The sequence below is a fragment of the Clupea harengus genome, chromosome 15 (assembly GCF_900700415.2).
Source record: "Clupea harengus chromosome 15, Ch_v2.0.2, whole genome shotgun sequence".
NCBI lineage: Eukaryota > Metazoa > Chordata > Actinopteri > Clupeiformes > Clupeidae > Clupea > Clupea harengus.
In genome coordinates this window covers 6818727-6833942 of record NC_045166.1, presented here as the reverse complement: position 1 = coordinate 6833942, position 15216 = coordinate 6818727, and the positions used below count along the sequence as shown (strand labels likewise).

Genomic DNA, 15216 nt, shown 5'->3' with positions numbered 1-15216 from the left:
GAATCTGGACAGACTGGCAAACACAATTTCTCAAAACAAACGGCTCGGACCTAGCAGCACTGATGATGTGGACACGTGAACATCACCTAACGCCTCGGACCTAGCAGCACTGATGATGTGGACACGTGAACATCACCTAACGCCTCGGACCTAGCAGCACTGATGATGTGGACACATGAGCATCACCTCTCATTTCTGCACATGGCATGTGTGTACCAATGGCCTACATGGGCATCACCACAGGAAACAGAACACAGAGGCTCTCTGTACCAGCGTCGTCCACGGGCATCACATCGCCACAGGAAACAGAACACTGAGGCTCTCTGTGTGGCAGCACTATACTACTGTGGAGGTGTCACACCTTCCCCTCTCGGCTCAGCAGGGTGAGATGGAGTTCAGGTTTGCCGAATCTATATGTGGGTGTGTGTGTGGGGGTGTGTGTGCGTGTTGTACAGGAAGCTTGTATGAGCAGACGTGCTTCCTGTTGTGAGTGGAAAGGGAAAAAAAAAAAAGTATGTACGCTACTCCTCATAAGAGGCCATTGAATATTCACCTCCTGAGTACAGCAAGTAGAAAAGGGAGCATGGAAGGAGACCGTCTCTGCACTAAGGGCACAACTCTCCCATTAAATGTGCAAGTCCTTTTTGCCCCCCTCCAATTCTTTGGCGCATTCTCCCCTACTGAATAATCATGTGAATAATGTGTTTGATGACCTCAGACAGTACCATTCTGTGCAGTTGAATGCACTGTTCCCTTCCCAACCCATTGTCAAGATATGTAATCTAAACAAACCGGTTTCTTGATGATTATGACATTACTACCTTGAATATATTTACATGTGACTGCTGACAGGAACTTGGCCCCGACAACCCTGGTGAATAAGGAAGAATACGCTATAGCTATTCTTGTTGCAGGCAGTATCAGAGCAAGCCATCAGAATATGCATGCTATTCCTGGCTACCAGAGAATTCTGTGTGGGGTTTTTCCATTGGCACAACCTGCCATGCCACGCCGAGCTGTGCCGAGTCAATTTGCATTTCCATTACAAGTTCAAAGCCGCCAAACTATGTCGGGCTCATTTTGGACCCTTTCGGATCAGGGCCAAAGCGCACCGGGTCCACCTCCAAATGCGCCGAATGACGTCACAGAGAATATCTCTTCTGTGATGAGCTCAGCCATCATTCAGCACTTGCCATAGTGTGTCTGTATTTTTGTGTATTAGGACACGTATGAAGCAGACCCAGTTCAAAAGCTTAATCTGGAAAGTTTGAATAGTAACTATAACAACGATAACAAATGGTAAACTGCCCAATCGACATTTTTACCACGGTGAGTGTGTTTAGGTAGACATTGAATTAACCAAATAAACGTATTCGCTCATTGTGACAAGTGGTGTAAACTCTGTGGTCGATAAATTCCATGGTTAAATAACACTGTTATCTGGAGAACTAGCAAGCTGACAAGCTAGCCCACACAGAATTAGAACCAGCTGACATTAATGTTAGCAAAGATTCAGGCCTAGAAATAAAGGAATCAATTCTAACCTAAATTTTAACCTCTGTTATCTTTGACTGAAGAAAGAAGCATTAGTCTGGAAACTGAACAGGTTGGTTTTTAGACTAACCCAAAGGCTAATGTTATACATATCTATTTACATGTACGGCAACTGGGGTATAATCGGAGGAAACTAACGTTATGTTTTGCGTCGTGGAGTTCTTTGACTCCACTTATTTGTGTATGTCGGGTCGCCTCGATTGCCTTTATCCCTGACTTAAAGACACACCCTCAAGCAAGTAGACCCTGATGTACGGATATGCAAATCGAGGCTGTGCTTGATTGATGGTCTACGTCTATGATGCGCAAAGCCGCACTGAGCAAAGCCATTCGTATGGAAAAACAGCACCGGTGTCAGACAGGAGACACTGAAGTTTGTTTTCACTAGCAAATGTTTTTGATTACAAATCAGGGTCTTTTTGAGCAACCAAAATATAATACAGGCTTTGGCAAGATGTTAAAATGATGTAGAAGTTCTAATGATAGACGTAATGGCAGTCCCCCAACCTGAATGTATGCTTGCACTCTGTTAATGTACCATTTCAGAGGCCATTATTAAAGTCTACTGACAGCTAACAGTGCTAGGGTTACATAATCCTACTAATCTCGTCATGTTAACCTAGTTTCAGGTTTTCATAACTTTTTGGGCAATCTTCTACTGAGTCTTTTGAACATGGAGTGCTTGGAATTTAGGCTCAAGGTAGATGTCCTACTATTATGGATGTCTTTGCCAATGGTTTAGAAGTCAAATGATGTGATAACCGAAATACTCACATGAGACTAACCTTTCAAAACATCTCCAATTTCTATTGATACCAGTCAAATTTACAGTGAAGTTACTTCCATGTGAATGCCACAGCAAAAGTTTTTCGATTGAAGAAACCATAATTTTTTAGGTGGACCAACAGGAATAGATATTGTATTACATATACCCCACCACACAATACAATCAACAAGCAGGCCAGTGCCAGGCTGTGTGAGTAACTAATTCATGTCCAAATGACTTCAGCAATAAAAGCTTAACATATGATGCCTCTTGACTATCTGTATCAGCCATGTCTGATGTATTATTTGCAGGGACGGATAAGACTTCTTCAAGTTGCAATGTTAAGAGACTTGTGCTTTAAACACAGTCATGTGATGAAGAGAAACCAGTCTGGCCATAACAAAACCACAGGCCCCAAACACACAAGACGTGGCATCAAAATGGTGGACAGAGTCCTTTCCAAGTCTGCCCCCAAATCCACAATCCCACATAACCTCTGGGTGTGTTTCTTTTCCATTTTTAAAGAGAAGGCAAGGAAGACTTTCACTTCTAAGGAACAGAAGTGATATGCTTCAATGGCATCTGCCTGCTGCCTGAGGCTCTCCATAAGGGGAGAAGGGTGCTTGGCAAGAGAAGGGGCTGTGCTGGGAAGAGGAGAGGCTCAGTTTGGTGGTGGGGCAGAGCACAGTCGTCAAAGTGGACATATATAATAGGACCTTTAAAAAAATATGTTCTTAAAAATACACTTTGATTATCAGATAATATGAAACCAGCCATTGACTACTCCTGAATGCTCATCTAATGGTTTGTAAAACTGTAGGGATATGCCACACTTCCATTGAAAACAGCGGAGGATAAAGAGTTACAGCAGTAACTAACGTGAGAGGGGGGGTAAAATCCTCCCGTGGCATCTCCCTAGTCCAAGCAGATTCAGTCACACGCTCCGACACGTGCGAAATGTACTGAGGGCGAAGCTACAAAACAAAGGGAACTGTCTGCGCTTATCATCCAACACATCCTGTCACAACATAACACGGGCTTCATGTTATGTAGCAATAGGCAATAAGGTACGGCCTAAGACAAGATTCAACATATCGTGTTATTTTCTTAAGCGTTGATTTGATTTTCGGTCGATCAAAACCAAAAGATGGTAAATGTTTTGAATGTCAGCAAACTTTCAATGTGGCCAGGCAGCTGACATTTAACAGACTGAAACCCTGACTTAGAGAAACGAACAAAACGTTAGTACTGAATAAAGTCAGTTGTCACTATCCCACTTTAACGTCCAGAGGCAAACATAGCAGTCTTTTTGTAGTCTTCTTTAACACAATGAATCAGACCTCTCGCGTGAAAACTACTTGAAGTCGCTGTAAAAGGATTCAGGAACAACATTCAACTAACGTTTGCTACATTTATATATTACCTTTGATACCATCTCTAAAATGCATAAAAACCATTAGGATACCTCACCAGCTACAACCACAGCGAACATTTGTTATCATTGTTCAACAACAAACGAAACAAGCTCTAACTAAGATGACTTTGCTTCCTAGCTAAGAATGCAGATAATGACCAAAACAAAAGCTAACGTTTACCTAAAGCGAGATTGAGCTCAAATCTACCAACATTGTCTTCTATTGTAATTTAGAAATATCCTTCGAAAAATTGTAACTCGGGTTAACTCGGTGATGATGTTCAACAGCATTGTCCAATGTACTAGTAGAATTTCCTATCTCAGGTTGCTAAAATGAACCTGACTGAACTATCATCTGAGCACTCTCCAATAGCTAGCAAACACTAGCTCAAATAGATCTCGATGCATCACAATTATACCAATTACTACCCATTCCTTACATTATCTGTTAAGCTTTTAACGAGAATACAAAAATATTCCGTTTTGAGAAAGATAGCTACTGGTCAGACTGGGTTGATTCGTCGGCTGCGTGCGTCGTAAACTCGGGATAGCAAAAAGCAAGCAAAGGGCAACAAATGCTAGCTTTTTAGCTAACCACCTACAATTTTCGATACATACCAGTTTAAAGGCTAGGTAAAAGCCCTCCTCTCTTCTTTCACTTGTGGAGCATGTAGCCAATTGTCCAAAGGTGTTGTAAGGAATACAATATTTTAAATCCTCTATCGCTGAAATGGTCTTGGTGCTAGTTCCTTGATATCTTGCGTCCCTTACCCTCTCCCTTGCTAGAACAGGATTATTGCTGAGCTTGTTAGCAAGGCTACGTTCATGAGGGACTACAGGGAACTCCACCAGCTGCCTCGCTCTGATATCGTTTCCATGGGAACTGTGGTAGGTGAGGGTGATGTTGGGGGAGGGGGGTTTGTGTGCTGTTTTTGTTATTAACAGAAATTAGCTAGAATAGCTGTTATTATATTTTTGACAATATTAGTGGATTTTTTTTCAGACAGCTAAATAGCATGCCCAACTACGTAATGACATGCTGTAGGCCTACAAACTACTTGTTCCATTTTAAATTGTCAATCATAGTACTCTACACATTCTTTGTTATACAAGTGTCCTAGAAAATACTTTAGTTTACTGTAATTTTACTGTAACGTTAAAAATATTTGTTTTCTTATGGGTTGCATCAGAATGTAGAAAATATCCTATCAGTGAACTTTCTTTTTCTCAAAATATGAAAACTCCCAGATAACAAATGTGAGCAGTGGGAGGCCCTGAAAAATAGTTAATGTGCAAGCAGGCAAACAGACAAAAGGTGAAAGCAGAAATGCTTGAATGTAGGCCTAACTACTTTCCCACAATACTCTAATTAAGACAAAGCAGAGGGATTTGGGAATCATGTCAGATCAAACTTGGAAAGTTAAATACATCTGAAGTGACCAAATTCTGGTCATATTTCTTGAAACACAGTTGAGAGGAGGAAACGATACAGATACAGAGATAAATGACAATGGGGAAATTTAGTGCTATTTCACAATGAGGAAGCAAATCGCTGATTTGGGGGGAAATGTATGGGATTATAATCGCGGATTTTGCCTTCAATCGTAGGTGTCTGTATGGCAGGAGATTTTATGTCCACTTCACACTCCGGCACAGTAGGTGGGGGAAATTTACCATTTGATTTGTCAACGGAAAATACTTTTACCAGAAGAAGTTTTTTTACAGACTGCTTGGAAGTTTAACTTTTTGCACATTGTACAGGCGATTTTCTGTTGCTAAAATGCCTTTAGATTCAAGAGTGGTCTTGCAAATTCTGCCCGGGCTGCGCAGTTATTTTGACCAACCTGTCCATGTGAAAGTCTCTGGTCTTTCCCCGGATCAGACTGTGGAGCTGCGTTCCAAACTTATTGACGATAAAGGCATCACCTTCCAAGCTTCTGCCATTTTTTGCTCAGACAAAAATGGTGAGATTGACCTAGATACGTGTCCATCTATGGGTGGTAGCTATAGTGGTACTCAGGCGATGGGACTGTTTGTGTTCATGAGACCTGTAGTGCCACATCATAAGATAATCAAGAGGGATGCATCGACGTCTTTATGTGTTGATATTGACCTGATCAGCAATGGACAGGTCCTTGCCCAAAAAAAACTCGAGAGGTGCTTTATGGCGGACGGGGTGCTAAAGGTTCCTGTTGAAAACGAAGGTATAAGGGGTACACTGTTTCTGCCACCAGGTCAGTCACTAAATTCTTATGAAATACTAATTCAATATTTTAACAGATTTAGAGCTACATCTGTGAATCATACACCAGGCTCTCTGACTGAATATGCACCGTGAGTGAAAATTAGAGTGTTTCAAGGAGTTTCAAGTTTCACCAATGATCAGACGAAGTGCTAGGGACGTAAGGTCACTTATAACAGATGGACAGCTTGAACAAATTCAACGTATGTTTGTGTGTATATGATGCAAACGAACTAATTTAGGACACTAAAGAATATACTGTAGTAGATGTAGCTTCAAAGGCCACAAGTCACATTTGAAACTATTTGGCTTTCACAGGACCTGGACCATTCCCTGGTATTCTGGACATGTATGCCTTAGGTGCTGGCTTGCATGAGCTTCGAGCAAGCTTGTTAGCAAATAAAGGGTTTGCGGTCATGGCATTGGCATATTATGGCTATAAGGATTTGCCTAAAGCCACAACTAAACTTGACCTTGAGTACTTTGAAAAGGCTGTGACATTGTTGCACACTCATCCCAAGGTAAATAAGAAATAAAAAGATACTTCGTGTAAGAAAACATTAATGGGTAATGGGAGTGTAAGAAACATACTGGGTTTTACATTGTTATAGTGAGTGTGGAAAAAGGTGAAGTAATGTCTCCATCTAGTGTCATTTCAAAGCGATACATATAAATGTTATCTAGTCAGTGGTGAACGTTAAAATATTCTGACCTAATGATATTTAAAAAAATATTTTCTCAGGTAAACGGACCAGATACAGGCATTCTCTTAGGCAGTGGACTTGTTTAGTAGCCTCAAGTGCGTAGATTGTGTCTGAAGATGCATATAGTATCGGAATCGTCATCAACCAATGCCTTATATTTCTTTGCAAATAAATATTTTTTTTTTTTCTCAGGTAAAGGGACCAGGCATAGGGATCCTCTCCATCTCCAAAAGTGGGGATCTAGCGTTTGCAATATCAGCATTCCTTCCTGGAGTCGCAGCAATTGTCTCCATCAATGGCTGCAATGCCAACACCCAGTTTTCTCTCCATTACAAAGATATGGTCATCCCTCCCACCAAAATGGACCTTAAGAATGTTACTGTCACAGCTGATGGACTTCTGGATGTAAGGGACGTAGTTCTAGATCCTATGATGGAAGAGAACCAGGCCTCTGTGATTCCCATTGAGCGTGCAAACGGCCACTTCATGTTTGTGGCGTCTGAAGACGACAGGAACTGGAACAGTGTTTTATTCAGCGAACAGGCTGCTCAACGGCTTCGAGATCATGGGAAAGAGAACTTTGAGGTGGTGAGATACCCGAAGGCAGGTCACTTCCTGGATGTTCCCTACATGCCCCACTGCCCCAGCAGTTTCCACCCAGCTGTGGGCAGAGTGGTGGTGATGGGAGGGGAGCCTAAAGCTCACGCTGAGGCCCAGGTTGATCTGTGGAAGAGGGTCCAGGAGTTTTTCAGGAAGCATTTAAACAGTGATCATTCCAGTTTTAAAGCCATGCTGTAGTGTGTTTTAGAATGTGTACAAGTTAGTCTGTCCATTTTCCCGTTTCACTGAATGATGTAGGGCCTTAAATATAGGCTTGGTGAATGCACTTGTATAGATTCGCTTGAGTGTGTATGTAATTGTAATGACATTTACTTTTACTAACAGGTGGTGTGGTAAATAGATATTTAGTAGGTTGTTTCTGCCTTTCTGTCTTATGTTTTCAGTAAATCCCCAAAAGCCAGGTCACTTCATGAGTGTGTACTCAGTTGAGCACTGCTGTACTATACAGAGACTGACACAGAAATTCTAAATGTTATTCTAGATTTCTGCAAAGGGTTCTCTCGGACTTAAGGGTACCTTCAATAGAGATTCACCTGTTTAAAGCCAAACTCAGTCTTGGTGATACATTAGTCTGTCTGGAGAAGCACACCTAACTTTGTAAGAGCAGGGACCACAGGCACAATCAACTGGGTAAGCATTGACACTGCACAGTGCCTACAGATAGAGCAGTTCTGGTGTGAGAGGCAACAGACCAGTCTATTCCAACTAAGCCATTGACTAAGACATGGACATTAACTATTTAAATTTATTAAATATATTATAGTTATAGGTTTATAAGGTTTTCTGATGGCACTTCTCCTGTACCAGGATTTTTCATAATTATGTATTCATTTTAACAAAATCGCTTTGACTTAAAACATAAACCTCTGCACAAAGAAATATGTCTATTATGCTTTAATGCACTTTCATATCTATGGAGGCCGTATGAAAGTTACAAGAGTGAAGATTGGTTTCCAGTGAACAATATCTCTGTCCTGGGAATGAATCTACAAAGAGTTCAGCGTGTGGTGCTCAAAAATAAATGTATCACAATGTTGGGTGATGCAGGTGTTTGAAAATTTGGACAGTGAAATAATAAATAGATAAAGCAAGCTACCTTTTATGTTGTTGGGTTGATGACTAGCAGTTCCTTAAATCAACATACACCCGGAAGATTCTTTTTTCTTGTGCATATGAATCAATTATGTTTTAATGGTAACGCTTCTAGCAAGCCTAGTGTCTAGCATGCCTCTTACATAGCCGGTGTTGGCATGTTACCACAATGTTGCTGTAATATAACTGACCTTGTACATGAGAAAAACATAATGAAGGACATCCTGTAGACTTGATAAGAATTCAAACGGATTGCAATGAAGAATTCAGGAAAGGGAAGTTGAATTTCTGAAAATCAGGACACTTATGGGGTGGCCTTATTTATTTCCTTAAACATAACTGAAATATATTTTGCTTAATTAACTGCCTGTTTCAGCAAAATAGTCAATATACCAGATGTCACATGCTATCATAACTCAATTCTTGTCACTAAGGTTGTCATTAGGCCTTTACAGTTTCCAAAAATGTTCTTCAGTTGTTTAGGTAGATGTGTACTGTGCTTTTGCTGTCAACAATTTGGTTTGATTTTAAGGTGGTGATCATAAAGATAGGCAATTATAGGCAAACATACATGTACATTTTTTTTAAATGTATGAGGTGTTCTAATATTTAATATGTCACATTAACCCAGTAGCCCAACACCTCGAACTACCCTGGAAAACCTAACCGACCTAATTGTCTCATCGAATTATCGGTGTAATTACTATATACACTTTTTGTGGATAAATATGTAGGCCTTGGAGAAATATTTGCTGGGGAATTTGAAAATACAATAGCTGCTGCCATACCTAACCAAAACACACGGCGGCGCTAATAAAACTGTTTTAACTCTGGTGGAACTGCACGCGAAGAAGAGTGAAAATAAAAAAGAATGACTTTTTTGAAGAGGAGTGTTTGGACACTGTATTGGAAAGGTATAGTGGCAAAGTTGAGTTTGGACTCGAGGGTGGCCTTACAACTTTCACCCGGGCCATGCCGTTATTTTGACGAGCCTGTTGACGTGAAGGTCACGGGACTTCCCCCTGAACAATATGTTGAGGTGCGATCCAAACTTATAGACAGTAGAAACGTTTCCTTCAAGGCCTTGGCCACTTTTTGTTCTGACAAAAATGGACACATTGACTTGGCGAGATGTCCTTCGTTGGGTGGCAGCTACAGTGGAATTGAGGCGATGGGACTGTTTACTTCGATGAGACCATTGGTTCCACACAGTAGGCTAACCAAGAGGGATGTGTCAACGCCGCTGTCAGTTGACATAGAGGTGACGTGCAATGGACTGGTCGTTGCCAAAGACACCGTCCAGAGGCGATTTCTGGGAGATGGTGTGCAGAAAGTTCCATTGGAAGGTGGCAGTATAAGGGGTTCACTGTTTCTGCCACCTGGTGAGTCACTATAGGTTAAGGTGTTATTTCCTGTTGTTATAGAATCTCTTGAAAATGATGAACGCCGAAACCATCTACATGATTTACAAAATTTTTGCTTTTATAGGACCTGGTCCCTTCCCTGCCATTCTGGACATGCCTCACTTAGGTGGTGCTTTGACAGAACTACGAGCAAGCTTGCTAGCCAATAAAGGTTATGTTGTCATGGCTTTGGCATATCATGGTTATCAGGATTTGCCCAAAGTCTTGGATAAACTTGACCTGGAGTACTTTGAGGAAGCCGTGACATTCCTGCGGGCTCACCCCAAGGTTAGTGTTGGAACGATGTTCAGTTTGACGGCAGTGTCCTTGTGAAGTGTGTTGTGCAGAAGTGAGACAGAGATGATGAACTTTGAACTTTGCCTATTAAGGAAACGGCAACGTGTTGGTGTTCCAGATGAAGTTCCAGATATTTTGTTTTCAATTGAGATAGCATACAGCAGAAGGCAATGTTTCCTTCCTGTGGTTAGTTGTATTACAGATGTTAAAATATGGCATTTCTGTGAGATATTTATTTGCTAATAATTAAATGATGTTTCTCAGGTAAAGGGAACAGGTATAGGGATCCTCTCCATCTCCAAAAGTGGGGATCTAGCGTTTGCAATATCAGCATTCCTTCCTGGAGTCGCAGCAATTGTCTCCATCAATGGCTGCAATGCCAACACCCAGTTTTCTCTCCATTACAAAGATATGGTCATCCCTCCCACCAAAATGGACCTTAAGAATGTTACTGTCACAGCTGATGGACTTCTGGATGTAAGGGACGTAGTTCTAGATCCTATGATGGAAGAGAACCAGGCCTCTGTGATTCCCATTGAGCGTGCAAACTGCCACTTCATGTTTGTGGCGTCTGAAGACGACAGGAACTGGAACAGTGTTTTATTCAGCGAACAGGCTGCTCAACGGCTTCGAGATTATGGGAAAGAGAACTTTGAGGTGGTGAGATACCCGAAGGCAGGTCACTTCCTGGATGTTCCCTACATGCCCCACTGCCCCAGCAGTTTCCACCCAGCTGTGGGCAGAGTGGTGGTGATGGGAGGGGAGCCTAAAGCTCACGCTGAGGCCCAGGTTGATCTGTGGAAGAGGGTCCAGGAGTTTTTTCAGGAAGCATTTAAACAGTGATCATTCCAGTTTTAAAGCCATGCTGTAGTGTGTTTTAGAATGTGTACAAGTTAGTCTGTCCATTTTCCCATTTCACTGAATGATGTAGGGCCTTAAATATAGGCTTGGTGAATGCACTTGTATAGATTCGCTTGAGTGTGTATGTAATTGTAATGACATTTACTTTTACTAACAGGTGGTGTGGTAAATAGATATTTAGTAGGTTGTTTCTGCCTTTCTGTCTTATGTTTTCAGTAATTCCCCAAAAGCCAGGTCACTTCATGAGTGTGTACTCAGTTGAGCACTGCTGTACTATACAGAGACTGACACAGACATTCTAAATGTTATTCTAGATTTCTGCAAAGGGTTCTCTCGGACCTAAGGGTACCTTCAATAGAGATTTACCTGTTTAAAGCCAAACTCAGTCTTGGTGATACATTAGTCTGTCTGGAGAAGCACACCTAACTTTGTAAGAGCAGGGACCACAGGCCCAATCAACTGGGCAACCATTGACACTGCACAGTGCCTACAGATAGAGCAGTTCTGGTGTGAGAGGCAACAGACCAGTCAATTCCAACTAAGCCATTGACTAAGACATGGACATTAACTATTTAAATTTATTAAATATATTATAGTGTTTTCTGATGGCACTTCTCCTGTACCAGGATTTTTCATAATTATGTATTCATTTTAACAAAATCGCTTTGACTTAAAACATAAACCTCTGCACAAAGAAATATGTCTATTATGCTTTAATGCACTTTCATATCTATGGAGGCCGTATGAAAGTTACAAGAGTGAAGATTGGTTTCCAGTGAACAATATCTCTGTCCTGGGAATGAATCTACAAAGAGTTCAGCGTGTGGTGCTCAAAAATAAAGGTATCACAATGTTGGGTGATGCAGGTGTTTGAAAATTTGGACAGTGAAATAATAAATAGATAAAGCAAGCTACCTTTTATGTTGTTGGGTTGATGACTAGCAGTTCCTTAAATCAACATACACCCGGAAGATTCTTTTTTCTTGTGCATATGAATCAATTATGTTTTAATGGTAACGCTTCTAGCAAGCCTAGTGTCTAGCATGCCTCTTACATAGCCGGTGTTGGCATGTTACCACAATGTTGCTGTAATATAACTGACCTTGTACATGAGAAAAACATAATGAAGGACATCCTGTAGACTTGATAAGAATTCAAACGGATTGCAATGAAGAATTCAGGAAAGGGAAGTTGAATTTCTGAAATCAGGACACTGTTATGGGGTGGCCTTATTTATTTCCTTAAACATAACTGAAATATATTTTGCTTAATTAACTGCCTGTTTCAGCAAAATAGTCAATATACCAGATGTCACATGCTATCATAACTCAATTCTTGTCACTAAGGTTGTCATTAGGCCTTTACAGTTTCCAAAAATGTTCTTCAGTTGTTTAGGTAGATGTGTACTGTGCTTTTGCTGTCAACAATTTGGTTTGATTTTAAGGTGGTGATCATAAAGATAGGCAATTATAGGCAAACATACATGTACATTTTTTTTAAATGTATGAGGTGTTCTAATATTTAATATGTCACATTAACCCAGTAGCCCAACACCTCGAACTACCCTGGAAAACCTAACCGACCTAATTGTCTCATCGAATTATCGGTGTAATTACTATATACACTTTTTGTGGATAAATATGTAGGCCTTGGGAGAAATATTTGCTGGGGAATTTGAAAATACAATAGCTGCTGCCATACCTAACCAAAACACACGGCGGCGCTAATAAAACTGTTTTAACTCTGGTGGAACTGCACGCGAAGAAGAGTGAAAATAAAAAAGAATGACTTTTTTTGAAGAGGAGTGTTTGGACACTGTATTGGAAAGGTATAGTGGCAAAGTTGAGTTTGGACTCGAGGGTGGCCTTACAACTTTCACCCGGGCCATGCCGTTATTTTGACGAGCCTGTTGACGTGAAGGTCACGGGACTTCCCCCTGAACAATATGTTGAGGTGCGATCCAAACTTATAGACAGTAGAAACGTTTCCTTCAAGGCCTTGGCCACTTTTTGTTCTGACAAAAATGGACACATTGACTTGGCGAGATGTCCTTCGTTGGGTGGCAGCTACAGTGGAATTGAGGCGATGGGACTGTTTACTTCGATGAGACCATTGGTTCCACACAGTAGGCTAACCAAGAGGGATGTGTCAACGCCGCTGTCAGTTGACATAGAGGTGACGTGCAATGGACTGGTCGTTGCCAAAGACACCGTCCAGAGGCGATTTCTGGGAGATGGTGTGCAGAAAGTTCCATTGGAAGGTGGCAGTATAAGGGGTTCACTGTTTCTGCCACCTGGTGAGTCACTATAGGTTAAGGTGTTATTTCCTGTTGTTATAGAATCTCTTGAAAATGATGAACGCCGAAACCATCTACATGATTTAACAAAATTTTTTGCTTTTATAGGACCTGGTCCCTTCCCTGCCATTCTGGACATGCCTCACTTAGGTGGTGCTTTGACAGAACTACGAGCAAGCTTGCTAGCCAATAAAGGTTATGTTGTCATGGCTTTGGCATATCATGGTTATCAGGATTTGCCCAAAGTCTTGGATAAACTTGACCTGGAGTACTTTGAGGAAGCCGTGACATTCCTGCGGGCTCACCCCAAGGTTAGTGTTGGAACGATGTTCAGTTTGACGGCAGTGTCCTTGTGAAGTGTGTTGTGCAGAAGTGAGACAGAGATGATGAACTTTGAACTTTGCCTATTAAGGAAACGGCAACGTGTTGGTGTTCCAGATGAAGTTCCAGATATTTTGTTTTCAATTGAGATAGCATACAGCAGAAGGCAATGTTTCCTTCCTGTGGTTAGTTGTATTACAGATGTTAAAATATGGCATTTCTGTGAGATATTTATTTGCTAATAATTAAATGATGTTTCTCAGGTAAAGGGAACAGGTTATAGGGATCCTCTCCATCTCCAAAAGTGGGGATCTAGCGTTTGCAATATCAGCATTCCTTCCTGGAGTCGCAGCAATTGTCTCCATCAATGGCTGCAATGCCAACACCCAGTTTTCTCTCCATTACAAAGATATGGTCATCCCTCCCACCAAAATGGACCTTAAGAATGTTACTGTCACAGCTGATGGACTTCTGGATGTAAGGGACGTAGTTCTAGATCCTATGATGGAAGAGAACCAGGCCTCTGTGATTCCCATTGAGCGTGCAAACTGCCACTTCATGTTTGTGGCGTCTGAAGACGACAGGAACTGGAACAGTGTTTTATTCAGCGAACAGGCTGCTCAACGGCTTCGAGATTATGGGAAAGAGAACTTTGAGGTGGTGAGATACCCGAAGGCAGGTCACTTCCTGGATGTTCCCTACATGCCCCACTGCCCCAGCAGTTTCCACCCAGCTGTGGGCAGAGTGGTGGTGATGGGAGGGGAGCCTAAAGCTCACGCTGAGGCCCAGGTTGATCTGTGGAAGAGGGTCCAGGAGTTTTTCAGGAAGCATTTAAACAGTGATCATTCCAGTTTTAAAGCCATGCTGTAGTGTGTTTTAGAATGTGTACAAGTTAGTCTGTCCATTTTCCCATTTCACTGAATGATGTAGGGCCTTAAATATAGGCTTGGTGAATGCACTTGTATAGATTCGCTTGAGTGTGTATGTAATTGTAATGACATTTACTTTTACTAACAGGTGGTGTGGTAAATAGATATTTAGTAGGTTGTTTCTGCCTTTCTGTCTTATGTTTTCAGTAATTCCCCCAAAAGCCAGGTCACTTCATGAGTGTGTACTCAGTTGAGCACTGCTGTACTATACAGAGACTGACACAGACATTCTAAATGTTATTCTAGATTTCTGCAAAGGGTTCTCTCGGACCTAAGGGTACCTTCAATAGAGATTTACCTGTTTAAAGCCAAACTCAGTCTTGGTGATACATTAGTCTGTCTGGAGAAGCACACCTAACTTTGTAAGAGCAGGGACCACAGGCCCAATCAACTGGGCAACCATTGACACTGCACAGTGCCTACAGATAGAGCAGTTCTGGTGTGAGAGGCAACAGACCAGTCAATTCCAACTAAGCCATTGACTAAGACATGGACATTAACTATTTAAATTTATTAAATATATTATAGTGTTTTCTGATGGCACTTCTCCTGTACCAGGATTTTTCATAATTATGTATTCATTTTAACAAAATCGCTTTGACTTAAAACATAAACCTCTGCACAAAGAAATATGTCTATTATGCTTTAATGCACTTTCATATCTATGGAGGCCGTATGAAAGTTACAAGAGTGAAGATTGGTTTCCAGTGAACAAT

At 41.4% G+C, this 15216-nt stretch overlaps 4 protein-coding genes across 5 annotated transcripts in view; 3 read left to right on the top strand and 1 right to left on the bottom strand.

Annotated features, from left to right (window-relative positions):
• The window catches only part of susd6 (sushi domain containing 6), a 31453-nt gene extending 26853 nt beyond the window's left edge, over positions 1–4600 (bottom strand). Inside the window, exon 1 of one of the 2 annotated variants that reach the window (XM_012826629.3) lies at positions 4353–4600. The gene's annotated coding sequence lies outside the window, so the exon portion shown is untranslated. The remainder of the gene's footprint in view (positions 1–4352) is intronic. The other variant, XM_012826632.3, reaches the window with a different exon arrangement.
• A 223-nt stretch (positions 4601–4823) lies between these two features.
• On the top strand, positions 4824–8396 carry LOC105899443 (acyl-coenzyme A thioesterase 2, mitochondrial-like). Its single transcript, XM_031582227.2, has 3 exons — positions 4824–5968; positions 6295–6497; positions 6873–8396. The coding sequence occupies exons 1-3, from the start codon at positions 5515–5517 to the stop codon at positions 7476–7478; spliced, it is 1263 nt and encodes a 420-aa protein (XP_031438087.1). The 5' UTR covers positions 4824–5514; the 3' UTR covers positions 7479–8396.
• An 81-nt stretch (positions 8397–8477) lies between these two features.
• On the top strand, positions 8478–10936 carry LOC116223877 (acyl-coenzyme A thioesterase 1-like). The gene is made up of 3 exons (XM_031582142.1): positions 8478–9775; positions 9882–10084; positions 10358–10936. Exons 1-3 carry the CDS (start codon positions 9265–9267, stop codon positions 10934–10936), a joined length of 1293 nt encoding a protein of 430 aa, XP_031438002.1. The 5' UTR covers positions 8478–9264.
• A 750-nt stretch (positions 10937–11686) lies between these two features.
• On the top strand, positions 11687–14480 carry LOC105899441 (acyl-coenzyme A thioesterase 5-like). Its single transcript, XM_031582140.1, has 5 exons — positions 11687–11695; positions 12755–13250; positions 13359–13565; positions 13735–13742; positions 13848–14480. The coding sequence occupies exons 1-5, from the start codon at positions 11687–11689 to the stop codon at positions 14439–14441; spliced, it is 1314 nt and encodes a 437-aa protein (XP_031438000.1). The 3' UTR covers positions 14442–14480.
• Positions 14481–15216: the final 736 nt, after the last annotated feature.